The sequence below is a fragment of the Rhinoraja longicauda genome, chromosome 9, assembly GCF_053455715.1.
Source record: "Rhinoraja longicauda isolate Sanriku21f chromosome 9, sRhiLon1.1, whole genome shotgun sequence".
NCBI classification, from domain to species: Eukaryota; Metazoa; Chordata; class Chondrichthyes; order Rajiformes; family Arhynchobatidae; genus Rhinoraja; species Rhinoraja longicauda.
This window is the reverse complement of record NC_135961.1, coordinates 5,467,433-5,485,529: the sequence shown is the minus strand read 5'-3', so window position 1 is coordinate 5,485,529 and position 18,097 is coordinate 5,467,433. Positions and strand designations below refer to the sequence as shown.

The 18,097-nt window shown below is 47.5% G+C and overlaps 1 protein-coding gene across 1 annotated transcript in view; it reads right to left on the bottom strand.

The window, feature by feature from the left end:
- Positions 1 to 16,428, bottom strand: part of LOC144596889 (ribosomal protein S6 kinase alpha-2) — a 170,189-nt gene extending 153,761 nt beyond the window's left edge. The window contains exon 1 of the mRNA XM_078405755.1: positions 16,330 to 16,428. Within this exon, the coding sequence (XP_078261881.1) occupies positions 16,330 to 16,428 (99 nt within the window). The remainder of the gene's footprint in view (positions 1 to 16,329) is intronic.
- Positions 16,429 to 18,097: the final 1,669 nt, after the last annotated feature.

The window sequence follows — 18,097 nt, the reverse complement described above, 5'->3', positions numbered from 1 at the left end:
ATCCTCAAAAAAATTCCAGAAGATTAGTCAAGCATGATTTCCCCTTCGCTGCCTGGGGGGAGTAGTTTAAGGGTTGATGATTCTTCCCTGCAGCGGTAGTATGGTTGCTGTGAATGAATTCAAATTTATTTAAGGGAATAAATTCAAATGTTGCCAGCTATGTAATGAGCTGATTTGCTTTTGTCATCTCACATATGTGAAATAAATCTTTTAAAAATGGTTATATTTTTTTACTGAAAATGCAATATATCAAAAGGAAAATATAAGTAAAAATGACAAATGTCAGAAATGTGAAACCACGTCAGCAATTCACAGCGGGTCAGAACATACTTGTTAAGGGAACTGTTCAGGCATCTGTCTCCTTTTCCATCAGGAGGAGACAGATCAAGTGAACTTCATCGGAAAATAAAGCCACACAGCACAGAACCAGGGCCTTTGGTTCAACTCATCCATGCAAGTCTCATTTCCCTGCATTTGTACTATATCCCTCTAAACCTTTCCTACTTGGGCGGCACGGTAGCGCAGCGGTAGAGTTGCTGCTTTACAGCGAATGCAGCGCCGGAGACTCAGGTTCGATCCTGACTACGGGTGCTGCACTGTAAGGAGTTTGTACGTTCTCCCCGTGACCTGCGTGGGTTTTCTCCGAGACCTTCGGTTTCCTCCCACACTCCAAAGACGTACAGGTATGTAGGTTAATTGGCTGGGTAAATGTAAAAAAAAAAAAAAAAAATTGTCCCTAGTGGGTGTAGGATAGTGTTAATGTATGGGGATCGCTGGGCGGCACGGACTTGGAGGGCCGAAAAGGCCTGTTTCCGGCTGTATATATATGATATGATATGATATACCCACGTGCCTGTCCATCGACACAAACTCAGCGGGACAGGCAGCATCTCTGGAGAGAAGGAACGGGTGACGTTTCGGATCGAGACCCTTCTTCACACCCGGAAAACGTCCCCCATTCCTTCTCTCCAGAGATGCTGCCTGTCCCGCTGAGTTACTCCAGCTTTTTGTGTCTATCTTCGGTTTAAACCAGCATCTGCAGTTCCTTCCTACACATGCAAATGTGTACCTGTGCAAATATCTTTTAAATGTTATTGTATTTACCTCAACTATTTCCTCTGTGCGAATAAATTGCTCCTCAGGTTTCTATTAAATTTTACCCTTTCCACCTTAAACCTAAGCTCTCTAGTTCTTGATTCCCCTACCTTGGGAAACAGACTTTGTCTATTCACCCTATCCATTCTCCGAATGATGTTATACGCTTCCATATAATCATACCTCAGCCTCCTACGTTCCAAGGAATAAAACCTAGCATGTCCAACCTCTCCCTGTAGCTCAGCCGGCCCCTTGAGTCCTGGCAGCATTCGTATAAATCTTCCCCACACTGTATATTTGAAGTGAAATTCAGTTAACTTGAACTTGCTGCACAAAAGCAAGACATTCAGCCCGATCAGTCCATTCTCCACCTGAAAGTCCTGTCATCCTCCCTGGCCTAGCTCCATCTGTTGAGTTAAAAGGAACTGCAGATGCTGGTTTAAACCAAAGATAGACACAAAATGCTGGTATAACTCAGCAGGACAGGCAGCATCTCCTGAGAGAAGGAATGGGTGATGTTTCGTGTCGAGACTAGGCTTGCATACACTGGAATTTAGAAGGATGAGAGGAGATCTTATCGAAACGTATAAGATTATTAAGGGGTTGGACACGTTAGAGGCAGGAAACATGTTCCCAATGTTGGGGGAGTCCAGAACAAGGGGCCACAGTTTAAGAATAAAGGGTAGGCCATTTAGAACTGAGATGAGGAAAAACTTTTTCAGTCAGAGAGTTATGAATCTCTGGAATTCTCTGCCTCAGAAGGCAGTGGAGGCCAATTCTCTGAATGCATTCAAGAGAGAGCTAGATAGAGCTCTTAAGGATAGCGGAGTCAGGGGGTACGGGGAGAAGGCAGGAACGGGGTACTGATTGAGAATGATCAGCCATGATCACATTGAATGGCGGTGCTGGCTCGAAGGGCCGAATGGCCTCCTCCTGCACCTATTGTCTATTGAGACCCTTTTTCCGAAGAAGGGTCTCAACCCGAAAGGTCGCCTATTCCTTCCCTCCAGAGATGCTGCCTGTCCCGCTGTGTTACTCCAGCATTTTGTATCTAACTCCATCTGTTGTTTGAAGCTCTCTTATGTGACCTGTGGCTCAGCATCTATGACATTTAATGACACAATGTGACATTTCTCCCCAGGGACCCAATTAATGGCACTCAATGTTTTAGTTCAAAGGGAATGGGAGAAGCTAATTGACACGGACATTTTGCATTCTATTTGGCAATCAGGCATCAGCTCTTCACTGCGAAGGCTGTATTGAAAAACATAGTTGGTGTGAGCAGGGGGGGGGGGTTGTTCTGGGAAGCCAGAACTAACCGCTGAGCCTTCCTGAGGTGTTGTGGGTCTAACTCAACGAAACACCAGTGAAGGGAGAAACCAAAGATCTCGGAGAAAACCCACGCCGGTCACGGGGAGAACGTACAAACTCCGTACAGACAGCACCCGTAGTCAGGATCGAACCTGGGTCTCTGGTGCTGTAAGAGTGAACTAATATTGGATGGTAGTTGGTGAAGCAATGAATTGGCAGTGGGGGGGGTGTAAGAGTTGAAAACTGGTAGTAGATGTGAATTGAAAAATGAATGTGAGTCAGGGACAAAATGTATTGGCACCAGGATATGTGTAGAGAACATAGCAATCTGGTGTGATGGAGCATGTCCGAGTCAGAAGTTTGCAAACAGGTAATGAAAGTGAGTCAGGAACAGAATGAACAGGTACCAGATATGTGTGGGAAGGAACTGCCGATGCTGGTTTACACCGAAGATAGACGCAAAATGCTGGGGTAACTCAGCGGGACAGACAGCATCTCTGGAGAGAAGGAACGGGGTCAGGTCATGACTCCGATATGAGTTGAGGACAGAGACAGAATTATATAGTAGTTGTACATAGAGTGAATTGTCATCAGACGCGAATTGGCCACAGACCATGGGCAGAGCAAACCGATAGAGAACACAGAACAGCACAGCACAGAAATGGGCCCTTCGGCCCACAATGTTTGTGCCAGGTTTAACTGATCTCTTCTGCCTGTACATGATCCATATCCCACTATTCTCTGCATTTCCATGTACCTATCCAATAGCCTCAAACACTACCATTGTATCTGCCTCCACCACCATCCCTGGCAGTGCATTCCAGGCCACCACCGTTCCCTGTGTAAAAAAAAAACTTGCCTCGCCAATCTTTTGCCCCGTTCACCTTGTAGCCATGCCCTCTAGTGTTGGACATTCCCACCCTGGGTAAGATGTTCTGGCTGTGACATAGGTACAGAAAGAAACTGGCGCTGGGGGTGAGTGAGAATGGGAGCAGGTTTGGGATCGTAGAGAGCCACAAGCAGAGTGAGATTGTAGTGGGCGTGCATTGTGGACAGAGTGAGCTGGTATTGGGAGTGACTCAGGGAAGTGTGAGCTGGTAGTGGGTGTGACTCAGGGAAGTGTGAGCTGGTAGTGGGTGTGACTCAGGGAAGTGTGAGCTGGCAGTGGGTGTGACTCAGGGAAGTGTGACCTGCTAGTGGGTGTGACTCAGGGAAGTGTGAGCTGGCGGGGGTGTGACTCGGGGAAGTGTGAGCTGGCAGTGGGTGTGACTCAGGGAAGTGTGAGCTGGCAGGGGTGTGACTCAGGGAAGTGTGAGCTGGCAGGGGTGTGACTCAGGGAAGTGTGAGCTGCTATTGGGTGTGACTCATGGAAGTGTGAGCTGCTATTGGGTGTGAGTCATGGAAGTGTGAGCTGGCAGTGGGTGTGACTCAGGGAAGTGTGAGCTGGCAGGGGTGTGACTCAGGGAAGTGTGAGCTGGCAGGGGTGTGACTCAGGGAAGTGTGAGCTGCTATTGGGTGTGACTCAGGGAAGTGTGAGCTGGCGGGGGTGTGACTCGGGGAAGTGTGAGCTGTTACTGGGTGTGAGTTAGGGAAGAGTGAGTTGGCAGTGGGTGTGACTCAGGAAAGGTTGAGTTGGCACTAGGTATGACTCGGGGAGGTGTGAGCTGGTATTGGGAGTGAGCCTGGGAAGTGTGAGCTGGCAGGGGTGTGACGGGGAAGTGTGAGCTGGTATTGGGAGTGAGCCTGGGAAGTGTGAGCTGGCGGGGGTGTGACTCGGGGAAGTGTGAGCTGGTATTGGGAGTGAGCCTGGGAAGTGTGAGCTGGCAGGGGTGTGACTCAGGGAAGTTTGAGCTGGCAGTGGGTGTGTCAGGGAAGTGTGAGCTGGTGTTGGGAGTGAGCCTGGGAAGTGTGAGCTGGCAGGGGTGTGACGCGGGGAAGTGTGAGCTGGTGTTGGGAGTGAGCCTGGGAAGTGTGAGCTGGCAGGGGTGTGACTCGGGGAAGTGTGAGCTGGTATTGGGAGTGAGCCTGGGAAGTGTGAGCTGGCAGGGGTGTGACTCGGGGAAGTGTGAGCTGGTGTTGGGAGTGAGCCTGGGAAGTGTGAGCTGCTATTGGGTGTGAGTTATGGGTAGATTGAGCTGGTTTTGGGTGTGAGTCAGGGAAGGGTGAGCTGGTACTGGGTGTGACTCAGGGCAGAGTGAGCTAGTACCGGGTGTGTCTCATGGAAGAGTGAACTAGTACCAGGTGTGAGTCAGGGCAAAGCAAGTGGTATTGGGTGTGAGTCAGAAAAAGGACAAGCTTGCAAAGAAATTACATGGAATGAGTGGAAGGTATTTATTCACAAAATGCTGGAGTAACTCAGCAGGTCAGGCAGCATCTCAGGAGAGAAGGAATGGGTGACGTTTCGGGTCTCTATTGTATGATTGTACTGGATTGTATGCAATAAAAGGATTTCACTGTACTGAGGTACATGTGACCGTAAAGTATCATTGAATCATTGCAAGTACAGGACATGAATGGGGGAATAGAATTAAATTTGTGAAGTGGAATTATGTAAGCACGTCAATTATGCACTCGGGGCAAGAAGGCTGCAAGGTTAATCCAATTACTTGCTCATGCTTGCACTACAACTGCGTTATAAATTACAGGGCATTTAAACTTTAAAATACAGGAATTCATAATCTCAATACTAAATGGCCTGCCCCTTATTCTCAAAGTGTGACCCTCCCCTGGTTCCGGACTCCCCCAACATCGGGAACATTTTTCCTTCATCTTGCCTGTCCAATCCCTTAGGAATTTTATACGTTTCTCTAAGATCCCCTCTCATCCTTCTAAATTCCAGCGAATACAAGCCCAGTCGACCCATTCTTTCATCATCTGTCAGACCCGCCATCCCGGAAATTAACCTGGTGAACTCCCTCAATAGCAATAATGTCATTCCTCAAATTAGGAGGAGCCTTTGTGGCCAACTGCAGCTGGGATTAAAAAAATTCCGATTGGTGCCTCTTGCATACGGACTCAGGCGGCTGTTCTGTTCATTCTGTACTGACTGGGGGATCGTGATTATGTATTGTGATAGTCTGGCTGAACTGTCATTGATGGACTGCTTCTATCGGGCTTGCGAGGACTTTGGGCTGACCATCAGCCTGAAGAAGACGAACGTCCTGGGACAGGATCCAGAGGCACCGCCTGTCATCACCATCGATGACTATGAACTCGATGCCGTCCATCAGTTCACGTACCTCGGCTCCACCATCACCGACAACCTCTCCTTGGATACAGAGATTGACAAGAGGATCGGGAAGGCAGCTACAACTCTCGCTCGCCTCACAACTCGAGTGTTGGACCAACCCAAAGCTGACAGTGAAGACAAAGATAGCAGTCTACAACGCCTGTGTCAACAGCACGCTGCTGTACGGCAGTGAGACATGGACTACATATGCCAGACTGGAGAGAAGACTCAACACCTTCCACCTTAGAAGCATCCGCCGTATCCTGGGTATATCCTGGTAAGACAGAATGTCCAACGCCGAGATTCTGTCTGGCGCTGGCCTTCCCAGTATGTCCACTCTACTCAGGCAGCGCAGGCTGCGATGGCTGGGCCATGTCCACCGCATGGAGGATGGCCGTATTCCAAAAGACATCCTCTATGGAGAGCTGACATCTGGGAGGAGAACCATCGGCCGCCCCCAGCTGCGTTACAAGGATGTCCGCAAGAGAGGTTTGAAGGCGCTCGACATCGATGTGGAGTCCTGGGAGAGCATTGCAGCTGACCGCACGAGATGGAGAGGTATCCTGAACCAACATCTCAAAACGGGGGAAGAGAAACTGATGAACGCAGCGGCAGACAAGCGGGCACGCAGAAAGGAGCGCAATCAGGATAAAATATATTTCAGATGAACAGTCAAAGATTATGGAAGTGGAGGGCAAGAATCATGATACATATCAAAATTAAGAATGTACGCCAGAAGGAACCACAGTTTCTATCTGGGAACAGTAAAACTGAGCGAACTATTCACAACCTTGATCTTATAATTGACCCTTTTATTCACAAAATGTTGGAGTAACTCAGCAGGTCAGGCAGCATCTCAGGAGAGAAGGAATGGGTGACGTTTCGGAAGAAGGGTCTCAACCCGAAACGTCTCCTGAGATGCTGCCTGACCTGCTGAGTTACTCCAGCATTTTGTGAATAAGTACCTTCGATTTGTACCAGCATCTGCAGTTATTTTCTTACACTTATAATTGACCCTGGTGAGCTTCCTTCCACACACGCCCAACTCAACTAGTCAGTTCTTAAAGAGTCTGAAGAAGGGTCTCGACCCGAAACGTCATCTATTTCTTTTCTCCAGAGATGTTGTCTGACCCGCTGAGTTACTCCAGCATTTTGTGTCTATCTTCGGTGTAACCGAACTTCTGCAGTTCCTTCCCACACAGAAAGCCATCTGCTGCCACTCTGTGACATGACCCATAGCTTCCCCACCCCTCTCCTCTCACCTCACATAATGCTGAAACTCCCAACCATTGCCTTATCCCGACTTTTGTCTATTCCAATATACTCCTGTTTGGCTTAACTGTTCTATCTAAATCTAGTTTTAATTTTAATTTTAATTTCTTATTCTTTGTTATTCAAACCGCTCCTTAGCTTTCCACATCGCTGTAATCCCTGCCAACCCTTTAGTTTAGAGATACAGATTCAGCGCGGAAACAGGCCCTTCGGCCCACCAAGTCCGCACAGACCAGCAATCCCCGCACATTAACACTATCCTACATACACCAGAGACAATTTACATTCATACCAAGCCAATTAACCTACAAACCTGTACGTCTTTGGGGTGTGGGAGGTAACCGAAGATCTCGGAGAAAACCCACGCGATCACGGGGAGAACGTACAAACTCCGTACAGACGGCACCCGTAGTCAGGGTGCTATGAGGTTGCAGGGTGAATTGGACAGGTTGTGTGAGCGGACGGATGCATGGCAGATGCAGTTTAATGTGGGTAAGTGTGAGGTTATCCACTTTGGTGGTAAGAATAGGAAGGCAGATTATTATCTGAATGGTGTCAAGTTAGGAACAAGGGACGTACAACGAGATCTGGGTGTCCTAGTACATCAGTCACTGAAAGGAAGCATGCAGGTACAGCAGGCAGTGAAGAAAGCCAATGGAATGTTGGCCTTCATAACAAGAGGAGCTGAGTATAGGAGCAAAGAGGTCCTACTGCAATTGTATAGGGCCCTAGTGAGTACTGTGTGCAGTTTTGGTCTCCAAATTTGAGGAAGAATATTCTTGCTATTGAGGGCATGCAGCATAGGTTTACTAGGTTAATTCCCAGTCATATGTTGAAAGACTGGAGCGGCTAGGCTTGTATGCACTGGAATTTAGAAGGATGAGAGGGGATCTTATTGAAACATATAAGATTATTAAGGGGTTGGACACGTTAGAGGCAGGAAACATGTTCCCAATGTTGGGGGAGTCCAGAACCAGGGGCCACAGTTGAAGAATAAGGGGTAGGCCATTTAGAACGGAGATGTTGAAAAACATTTTCAGTCAGAGAGTTGTAAATCTGTGACATTCTCAGAAGGCAGTGGAGGCCGATTCTCTGAATGCATTCAAGAGAGAGCTAGATAGAGCTCTTAAGGATAGCGGAGTCAGGGTGTATGGGGAGAAGGCAGGAACGGGGTACTGATTGAGAACGATCAGCCATGATCACATTGAATGGTGGTGCTGGCTCGAAGGGCCGAATGGCCTCCTCCTGCACCTATTGTCTATTGAACCCAGGTCTCCGGTGCTGCAAGCGCTGTAAGGCAGCAACTCTACCGCTGCGCCACCGTGCCGCCCAAGTGCAGTCCTAGAATGCTTTCAGATATCAGAGAGATGGGGAAACAAGGAGTTGTGTGGAAAGGAACTGCAGATGCTGGTTTACACTGAAGATAGACACAAAGTGCTGGAGGAACTCTGCGGGTCAGGCAGTATCTCCGGTGAAAGAGAATGGGTGACGTTTCGGGTCGGGACCCTTCTTCCGAATGAACAGCAGATGTTGGAATCTCAAGCAAAACGCAAAGTGCTGGAGTAACTCAGCCAAAACGTCACCTATTCCTTCTCTCCAGAGATGATGCCTGACCCGCTGAGTTACTCCAGCTTTTTGTGTCTATCTCTGGAGGACATGGATAGGCGACGTTTAGGATCTGAAAGTTCCCAAACTAAAACGTCACCTATCCATGCCCTCCAGAGATACTCCCTGACCCGCTGAGTTACTCCAGCACTTTGTGTTTTGCTTTGAGGTTTCAGCCAGTTTTATCCATTCCTGGACTCTCCAGCATCCTCAAATTTAGAATGTTCCTCTTCCTGTCGCCTCGCCTTCTGCTGCCAGGATGTAGGTCTCCAGTGGCCTCTGTCTGCTTATACTTTCCAATAATTCCGTATGTGATTTAAAATCAAATCTTATTTGAAGATGATCCTCAGAAAACAAACCTTTTCTGCATTTTTTAGAATGCTGTTTTTGCATAAATGCAAGCTGGCTTTATTTTTGTTGTGTGTGTTATGGCCGTTTATGGAGCAGCAGGGTCAAATTTATCATCTCCAGAATTTTACAATCGACAATAGACAATAGGTGCAGGAGGAGGCCATTTGGTCCTTCGAGCCAGCACCGCCATTCAATGAGATCATGGCTGATCATTCTCAATCAGTACCCCGTTCCTGCCTTCTCCCCATACCCCCTGACTCCAATATCCTTAAGAGCTCTATCTAGCTCTCTCTTGAATGCATTCAGAGAATCGGCCTCCACTGCCTTCTGAGGCAGAATTCCACAGATTCACAACACTCTGACTGAAATTTTTTTTCCTCATCTCCGTTCTAAATGGCCTACCCTTTATTCTTAAACTGTGGCCCCTTGTTCTGGTCTCCCCCAACATTGGGAAAATGTTTCCTGCCTCTAATAATCATATACGTTGTGATAAGATCTCTTCTCATCCTTCTAAATTCCAGTGTATACAAGCCTAGTCGCTCCAGTCTTTCAACATATGACAGTCCCGCCATTCCGGGAGTTAACCTAGTAAACCTACGCTGCACGCCCTCAATAGCAAAAATATCCTTCCTCAAATTTGGAGACCAAAACTGCACACAGTACTCCAGGTGCGGTTTACCTGAGATAAATGCTAATTGATTTTGGGAAAATCGTATCAGCAAAATAAATACTCAGGCAGGGAGAACGCATATGAGGGTCAGATCAGATCTGAGATTTCAGGGGACACCGACACCAATATTTGGGCGTTAGGAGTGTGCATCTTGGGTCGCCTGCATGTGCAACTCAGCGGGTCAGGCAGCAGTTCTGGAGGTCTGAAGAAGGGTCTCGGCCCGAAACGTGACCTGTTCCTTTTCTCCAGAGATGCTGTCTGACCCGCTGAGTTACTCCAGCTTTTTTGTGTCTATCTCTGGAGGACATGGTATAGGCATTTTTTTTAATGGCAGAAAGAATAAACAGAAATGCAGAAAGGAGGGGGTGGGGTTGGGGAGAGTGATGTGGAGGTCAAATACTCAAAAGAAAAATAATAAAATAATCTTAAGACAATGAAACGTGGGATATGAACAAACGTTTGGAGGTGAATGGATATTTCTGAGGCAGAGATAGATAGATTCTTGATTAATACGGGTGTCAGAGGTTATGGGGAGAAGGCAGGAGAATGGGGTTAGGGGAGAGAGAGAGATAGATCAGCTATGATTGAGTGGCGGAGTAGACTTGATGGGCCGAATGGCCTAGTTCTGCTCCTATCGCATGACCTTATGATTGCAGATAGCATAAAACTCTAGGAACAGTAAAAATGAAATGAAGCTCTGGAATAATACCAGATTATTCCCTTATCATGTGGGTATGCCTTCAAAATTTGCAAAATGAGCAGTTTTAAATAAAACAATGAAATACCAAAATATATATTCATATCCTAATCAATACGACTTATCTTTAAAGCACAAAGATGATTTTATTACGTATGGTTACATTCATGACGTTTCACTATAACTTAAAGTACATGTGCAGTTTATTGACCCTCACGTCACTACCTCTAATCGTGGATGACTGCTTTTGTAGGAAAGTGCATTTGTGGCAGTGCAGTTAGACCTCTGATGCTGCACGTACAGGCAGGGCCTAGTTTCAATAGCTCTGGCTCTAGCAGTGCGAAGGAAATGTACTTCAGGAAGGGAACACCAAAGATAGACACACCTCCAGGTTCGGGGACAGTTTCTTCCCAGCTGTTATCAGGCAACTGAATCATCCTACCACAACCAGAGAGCAGTGCTGAACTACTATCTACCTCTTTGATGACCCTTGGATCCTTGATCGGACTCTTGCTCTAAACGTTACTCCCTTCTCCGTACACTGTAAATGGATCGATTGCAATCGTGGATTGTCTTTCCACTTACTGGCTAGCATGCAACAAAAGCTTTTTAACTGCGCCTGACAATAAACTAAACTGCAAGTGACAATAAATTAAACTGAACTGGACATGGTTTCTGCAGGATGGCGAAAAGGAAAAAGATTGCACATAAACAGGACATGAGTGCAAACGGACAATTGGAAACAAGACAGGGCCATGAGAATGCAGGAGGTGGTCTGTGGTAGCGTGGCTCAGTCTCAGAGCCTGATATTGGTGGGAATGCAGTTGTTCACAAATGGTAGGAATTGTTTGCTCTAAGAAAAAGCCCTGTCAGTTCCATAACTCCCCTTCCTCATCTCTGTGTCTCTGTTGCCAGCCCTGTATTGTTCTCTCTGGCCTTTTATTACCTCTAGTTCCCTCCTTTAGTTTAATTTAGTTTAGAGATACAGCGCGGAAACAGGCCCTTTGGCCCACCAAGTCCGTGCCGACCAGCGATCCCCGCACATTAACACTATCCTACACCCACTAGGGACGATTTTTACATTTTTACCAAGCCAATTAACCAACAAACCTGTAAGTCTTTGGAGTGCGTGAGGAAACCGAAGATCTCGGAGAAAACCCACACAGGTCACCTGGAGAACATACAAACTCCGTACAGACAGCACCCCTAGTCGGGATGGAACCCGGGTCTCCGGCGCTGCATTCGCTGTAAGGCAGCAACTCTACCGCTGCGCCACCGTGACTGCCCAGAGCAAACAATTCCTCGAGACTGAAGACCTCTCTACTTTCAGTCTGAAGAAGGGTCTCGGCCCGAAACGTCACCCATTCCTTCTATCCAGAGATGCTTCCTGTCCCGCTGAGTTACTCCAGCATTTTGTGCCTATCTTCAATCCCTATTTACTCTAGCTAAATCCATTATAATCTTGTATCTCTCCCTCAAATCTGTCCTTCCAAGGGGAACATTTCCCGTACCTCCAGGTTCTATATTCAATCGTGTTTTGAATGTTAGCTGAATCCAGATATTGTGATTGTCCGGATGTTTTAATGTAGCAGGTGAGATGTGGAATGGCTGAGGACAGGAGAGAGGTGGGGATGAGGTGGGGAGGGAGAGAAGTTCCCAGAGCAGAGTTATTATTTATTTTTATTTTTATTTTTTTATTTTTTATTTTTTAGAGATACAGCGCGGAAACAGGCCCTTCGGCCCACCGAGTCCGCACCGACCAGCGATCCCCGCACATTAACACTATCTTACACACACACTAGGGACAATTTTTTTTTTTCTTTTTACATTTACCCAGTCAATTAGCCTACATACCTGTACGTCTTTTTTGGAGTGTGGGAGGAAACCGAAGATCTCGGAGAAAACCCACACAGGTCACGGGGAGAACGTACAAACTCCGTACAGACGGCGCCCGTAGTCAGGATCGAATCTGAGTCTCCAGCGCTGCATTCGCTGTAAGGCAGCAACTCTACCGCTGCGCCACCGTGCCGCTTACTATTATTTTGAGATAATGTTAAAGCGAAACGAGGGAATGCTCCAAAATCGAAGATCGTCACAAAAAGCTGGAGTAACTCAGCGGGTCAGGCTGCATCTCTGGAGAAAAGGAATAGGTGACGTTTCGGGTCGAGACCCTTCTTCAGACTGAGAGTCAGGGGAAAGGGAAACGATTGGGAAATAGACCCAATGAATGAAAAATGTGCAAAAAAGCAACGATGATAAAGGAAACGGGCCATTGTTAGCTGTGTGTTAGGTGAAAACGAGTTACAGACAATGAGACTCAACAAGACGACTTTGAAGTTGGTACGACTTGGGTGGGGGAGGGATGGAGAGAGGGGGGAATGCAAGGGTTACTTGAAGTTAGAGAAATTCGTATTCATACCACTGGGTTGTAAGCGGCCCAAGCAAAATATGAGATGCTGTTCCTCCAATTTGCATCTGGCCTCACTCTGACAATGGAGGAGACCCAGGACAGAGAGGTCAGTGTGGGAATGGGAAGGGGAACTAAAGTGTTTGGCAACCGGGAGATCAGGTAGGTCCAGGCAGACTGAGCAAAGGTGTTCAGCAAAACGATCGCCCGGCCTACGTCTGACCTCACCGATGTATAAGAGTCCACACCTTGAACAACTGGTACAGTAGATGAGGTTGGAGGAGGTGCAAGTGAACCTCTGTCTAAACTGAAAGGACTGCCGGGGTCCCTGGACAGAGTCGAGGGAGGAGGTACAGGGATAGGTTCTGCATCTCCTGTGGTTGCAGGGGAAGATACCTGGGGAGGGGGGCTGGTTTGGGTCATGAGGGATGAGTTAACCAGGGAGTGGCAGAGGGAACCCGCTGAGAAGTGTTGAGAGCAGAGTTATTATTTCCAGAGTGAAATGAGGGAAATGCGGCAAAGTCAGATGGGAAGAGGAAGGAAGGGTCTCGACCCGAAACGTCACCCGTTCCTTCCTCCCCTAGAGATGCTGCCTGTCCCGCTGAGTTACTCCAGCTTTTTTTGTGTCCATCTTCGGGGGTTTGCTTCACGTGTTTCTCCCTGCCGAATATCAGCTGACAACCATTCGGACAGGAAGAATAAGAGTAGCAATCAATTAAAGGCTATAAATGTATTGCGTATGTATATGTACAGCAGCATATCGACCCATGCATAGTGTACTTGTATTTATGTTCATGCATTTTAAATATGTATGTTATGTTCTGTACTTTGGCAATATAATGATGTGTCTTATGCCAATAAAGTGTTTAAATTGAAAATTGACAATAGATAAAAGGTGCAGGAGTAGGCCATTCGGCCCTTCGAGCCAGCACCGCCATTCAATGTGATCATGGCTGATCATTCTCAATCAGTACCCCGTTCCTGCCTTCTCCCCATACCATATCATCATATCATATCATATATATCATACCCCCTGACTCTGCTATCATTAAGAGCTCTATCTAGCTCTCTCTTGAATGCATTCAGAGAATTGGCCTCCACTGCCTTCTGAGGCAGAGAATTCCACAGATTCACAACTCTCTGACTGAAAAAGTTTTTTTCTTCATCTCAGTTCTAGATGGCCTACCCCTTTATTCTCAAACTGTGGCCCCTGGTTCTGGACTCCCCCAACATTGGGAACATGTTTCCTGCCTCTAACGTGTCCAACCCCTTAATAATCTTATACGTTTGGATAAGATCCCCTCTCGTCCTTGAATTGAATTGAAAATTGACTACCTCTCTTGGGCAATGCCCCAAATCCGCCAGGGCTTTCGGGAGAGAAGAGAACATTGAAAAGGGGCACAAAATAAACCCTTACTGTCTTTGGTGCGGCGTTTGAAACGCACACCGGTGACCTGATTCTGTGCTGTTTTGCTTTGAGTGCAAGTCTGATATCGCATTTCACGTCGCTGCCTGCAAATTGTGAAGAAGTGGGGGGGGGTGTGAAGATATCTCCTGGCTCCACACAAGAGGTTTTTGTTTGGATTGTAAGCATGAGCGAGCTGTTATCACGCAGAGGGTGCGATAACACGGCTGCCGGAGGGAGATTGGGTTTGGGTTTCACATCTACAAAGGGCTCCAAACATCTACAAAGGGCTCCAAGCGGGATGGAGTGGCCTGGCCCGGGATAGCTCGCCTTTGTCTCAGAATGAGCCTCCCCAATCTGGTTCACCGTTCACCCAACCCGGGAAATCTCTGCCCATCTGCCACACGACGCTGACTAGCCCAAACCTAAAGAGCTTCCATTGTGTGTGGTGGTCCCTGGACCGCTATTGTGTGTGATCGCCTGTTCGAACCGACTCTGCAGAATTCCCCATCTGTCCAAATCATCCCCTCCCCAACTTGCAAGTGAGAGACTGTGGGGCTGAGGTTGAAATTTTAAAACAACTGAGAACGCCCAATTTTTTATACGACTATTACACAAAGCACTTTGCAATGCCAGAATATTTAGTTAAAAAAAATTAGACTTATTTAGTTTTTAAAAAATAGACTTGACAATGAGACTCAACAAGACGACTTTGAAGCTGGTAACGACTTGGGTGGGGGAGGGATAGACAATAGACAATAAGTGCAGGAGGAGGCCATTCGGCCCTTCGATTCAATGTGATCATGGATGGAGAGAGGGGGGATGCAAGGGCGAATCTGAGATTTAAAAAAAAAATGTTAACTCGTTTATCAATAACATATTAATAATCTGATGTATTTTTTATTTTTTAAACCTTGCACAATCAGGACTCGGAAGAGTGAGGGTGAGGCGGTGGTGTGGGTGCCTTTCAGTAACTACAGCACCTGAGAGCGTGTTGCCTGGTCGACTTACAGCTCAATTCTAACGTTTGTCAGGCAGGTGAATATTCATACCTTTGTGTTTGTTTAGCTGGCCCGTCTCTCTATCGTGAATCTGTGGAACTATCTGCCACAGAGGGCCGTGGAGGCCGGGATCAGTTAATATTTTTTTTAAGGCAGAGACAGATAGATTCTTGGTCAGTACTGGTGTCAGGGGTGATGGGGAGAAGGCAGGAGAATGGGGTTAGGAGGGGAGAGATAGATCAGCCGCGATTGAATGGTGGGAGTAGGCTTGATGGGCCGAATGGCCTAATTCTGCTCTCGTCTCCCTCTCGTCTCCCTCTCCCCCAGTCTGACTCTCGGACTGAAGAAGGGTCTCGACCCGAAACGTCGCCCATTCTTTCTCTCCAGAGATGCTGCCTGACCTGCTGAGTTACTCCAGCATTTATGGTGTCTACCTTCGGTGTAAACCAGCATCTGCAGTTCCTTCCCAATCTTTGTTCCAATCCAACTCACAATTTGATGCAATGTCTTGTTTCAATGCAATTCACAATTTGATGCAATGTCTTGTTCCAATCCAACTCACAATTTGATGCAATATCTTGTTTCGATGCAACTCACAATTTGATGCAATATCTTGTTCCAATCCAACTCACAATTTGATGCAATATCTTGTTTCGATGCAACTCACAATCTGATGCAATATCTTGTTTCGATGCAACTCACAATTTGATGCAATGTCTTGTTTCGATGCAACTCACAATTTGATGCAATGTCTTGTTTCAATGCAACTCACAATTTGATGCAATGTCTTGGTCCAATGCAACTCACAATTTGATGCAATGTCTTGTTTCAATGCAACTCACAATTTGATGCAATGTCTTGTTTCAATGCAACTCACAATTTGATGCAATATCTTGTTTCGATGCAACTCACAATTTGATGCAATGTCTTGTTTCGATGCAACTCACAATTTGATGCAATATCTTGTTCCAATCCAACTCACAATCTGATGCAATGTCTTGTTCCAATGAAACACATGTACATTCCACATTATTTATCTTTATTTCCCACTGACTCACTCACTCACTCACATCTATGACAATCACCTCTCTCCCAAGCGTCGTCTTTGTTCACTCTAACCACCCAACGCAACTTTATTCCAGTCGGGAAATCACAACACACACCACACACCACACACACACACACCACACACACACACACACACACACCACACACACACACACACACACACAGCTCCAAAACCATCCCCCTTTAAAACGGGGAGAACCCCCCCCTTGGTCACAAACCTCATATTTGTTGAAGCTGGAGCTCTTGCATCGGGATTTCTTGCGCAGGTAGACGGAGAAGAAGCGACGGACTGTGAATTTCTTCACGTTCGTGTCCATTGCCCTGTTTCCCCCCAAACCCCCTCACTCCCCCCCAACCCCCAAACCCCAACCCTGCGAGTCCCCGGCCTGTACTGGCCCTGACACAATGTCCTGCCGAGAGAACCGGTCTCCAACCCGCCCCTGGAGGAGAGAGGAGAGAGGAGAAGATGCCTGGGCGGTGGATGCGATCACATCTCTCTCTCTCTCTCTGTGTGTGTGTGTGTGCACTACGCGCAGTGCTGGGCTGGTCTAGGCTAAGCTGCTGTCTTCAGCACCAGCCTCGCCCGCACTGCCACACGCCACCACTCCTCCCTCCCCTGCCTCTGCTCCCCAGAGTCCCATCACTGCAACCCCTCAACACACCAGCCTGGTGATCGCCCTCCCTTTCCCCCTCTCCCCATCCCTCCCTTTCCCCCTCTCCCCATCCCTCCCCCTCTCCCCATCCCTCCCTTTCCCCCTCTCCCCATCCCTCCCCCCCTCTCCCCATCCCTCCCCCTCTACCCATCCCTCCCCCTCTACCCATCCCTCCCCCTCTCTCCCCATCCCTCCCCCCCTCTCCCCATCCCTCCCCCTCTCCCCATCCCTCCCCCTCTCCCCATCCCTCCCCCTCTCCCCATCCCTCCCCCTCTCCCCATCCCTCCTCCTCTCCCCATCCCTCCCCCCCTCTCCCCATCCCTCCACCCTTTCCCAGTTCCCCCACCATTCCAACTGGACAAATCTTTTGTTTTCTGTTTGTTTTTATGCCTTCTTTGCTCTGTAAAGCGTCTTTGAGTTTCCTGAAAAGCGCTATATAAATTAAATGTATTATTATTATTATTATTATTATTATTATTATTATTATAACTGTCCTCCTGATCGCATTTTAGACAACAGACAATAGGTACATTCGGCCCTTCGAGCCAGCACCACCATTCAATGTGATCATGGCTGATCATTCTCAATCAGCACCCCGTTCCTGCCTTCTCCCCATACCCCCTGACTCCGCTATCCATCAGTCTGAAGAAGGGTCTCGACCCCGAAACGTCACCCATTCCTTCTCTCCCGAGATGCTGCCTGACCTGCTGAGTTACTCCAGCATATTGTGAATAAATACATCCGCTATCCTTAAGAGCTCTATCTAGCTCTCTCTTGAATGCATTCAGAGAATTGGCCTCCACTGCCTTCTGAGGCAGAGAATTCCACAGATTCACAACTCTCTGAGTGAAAAAGTTTTTCCTTATCTCCATTCTAAATGGCCTACCCCTTATTCTTAAACTGTGGCCCCTTGTTCTGGACTTCCCCAACATTGGGAACATGTTTCCTGCCTCTAACGTGTCCAACCCCTTAATAATCTTATACGTTTCGATAAGATCCCCTCTCATCCTTCTAGATTTTAACTCCGTGTACTTCGTTGTCACCTTCTCCCAGCTAACAATGATCTCTTCTATATTTTCCTTGAAATCCCCTTTGATGTCTTGTTTTCACACCTTACCCTTCCTTATCTCGGTTTCTCCCTCTCCCCTGACACTCGGTCTGAAGAAGGGTCTCGACCCGAAACGTCACCCATTCCTTCTCTCTGGAGATGCTGCCTGTCCCGCTGAGTTACTCCAGCATTTTGTATCTGTCTTCTGATTATGGCAAAGTACACTTGTGCCTCCTCGAACCTCGTCTACCGTATCCGCTGTTCCAGGTGTGGACACTGAAATAC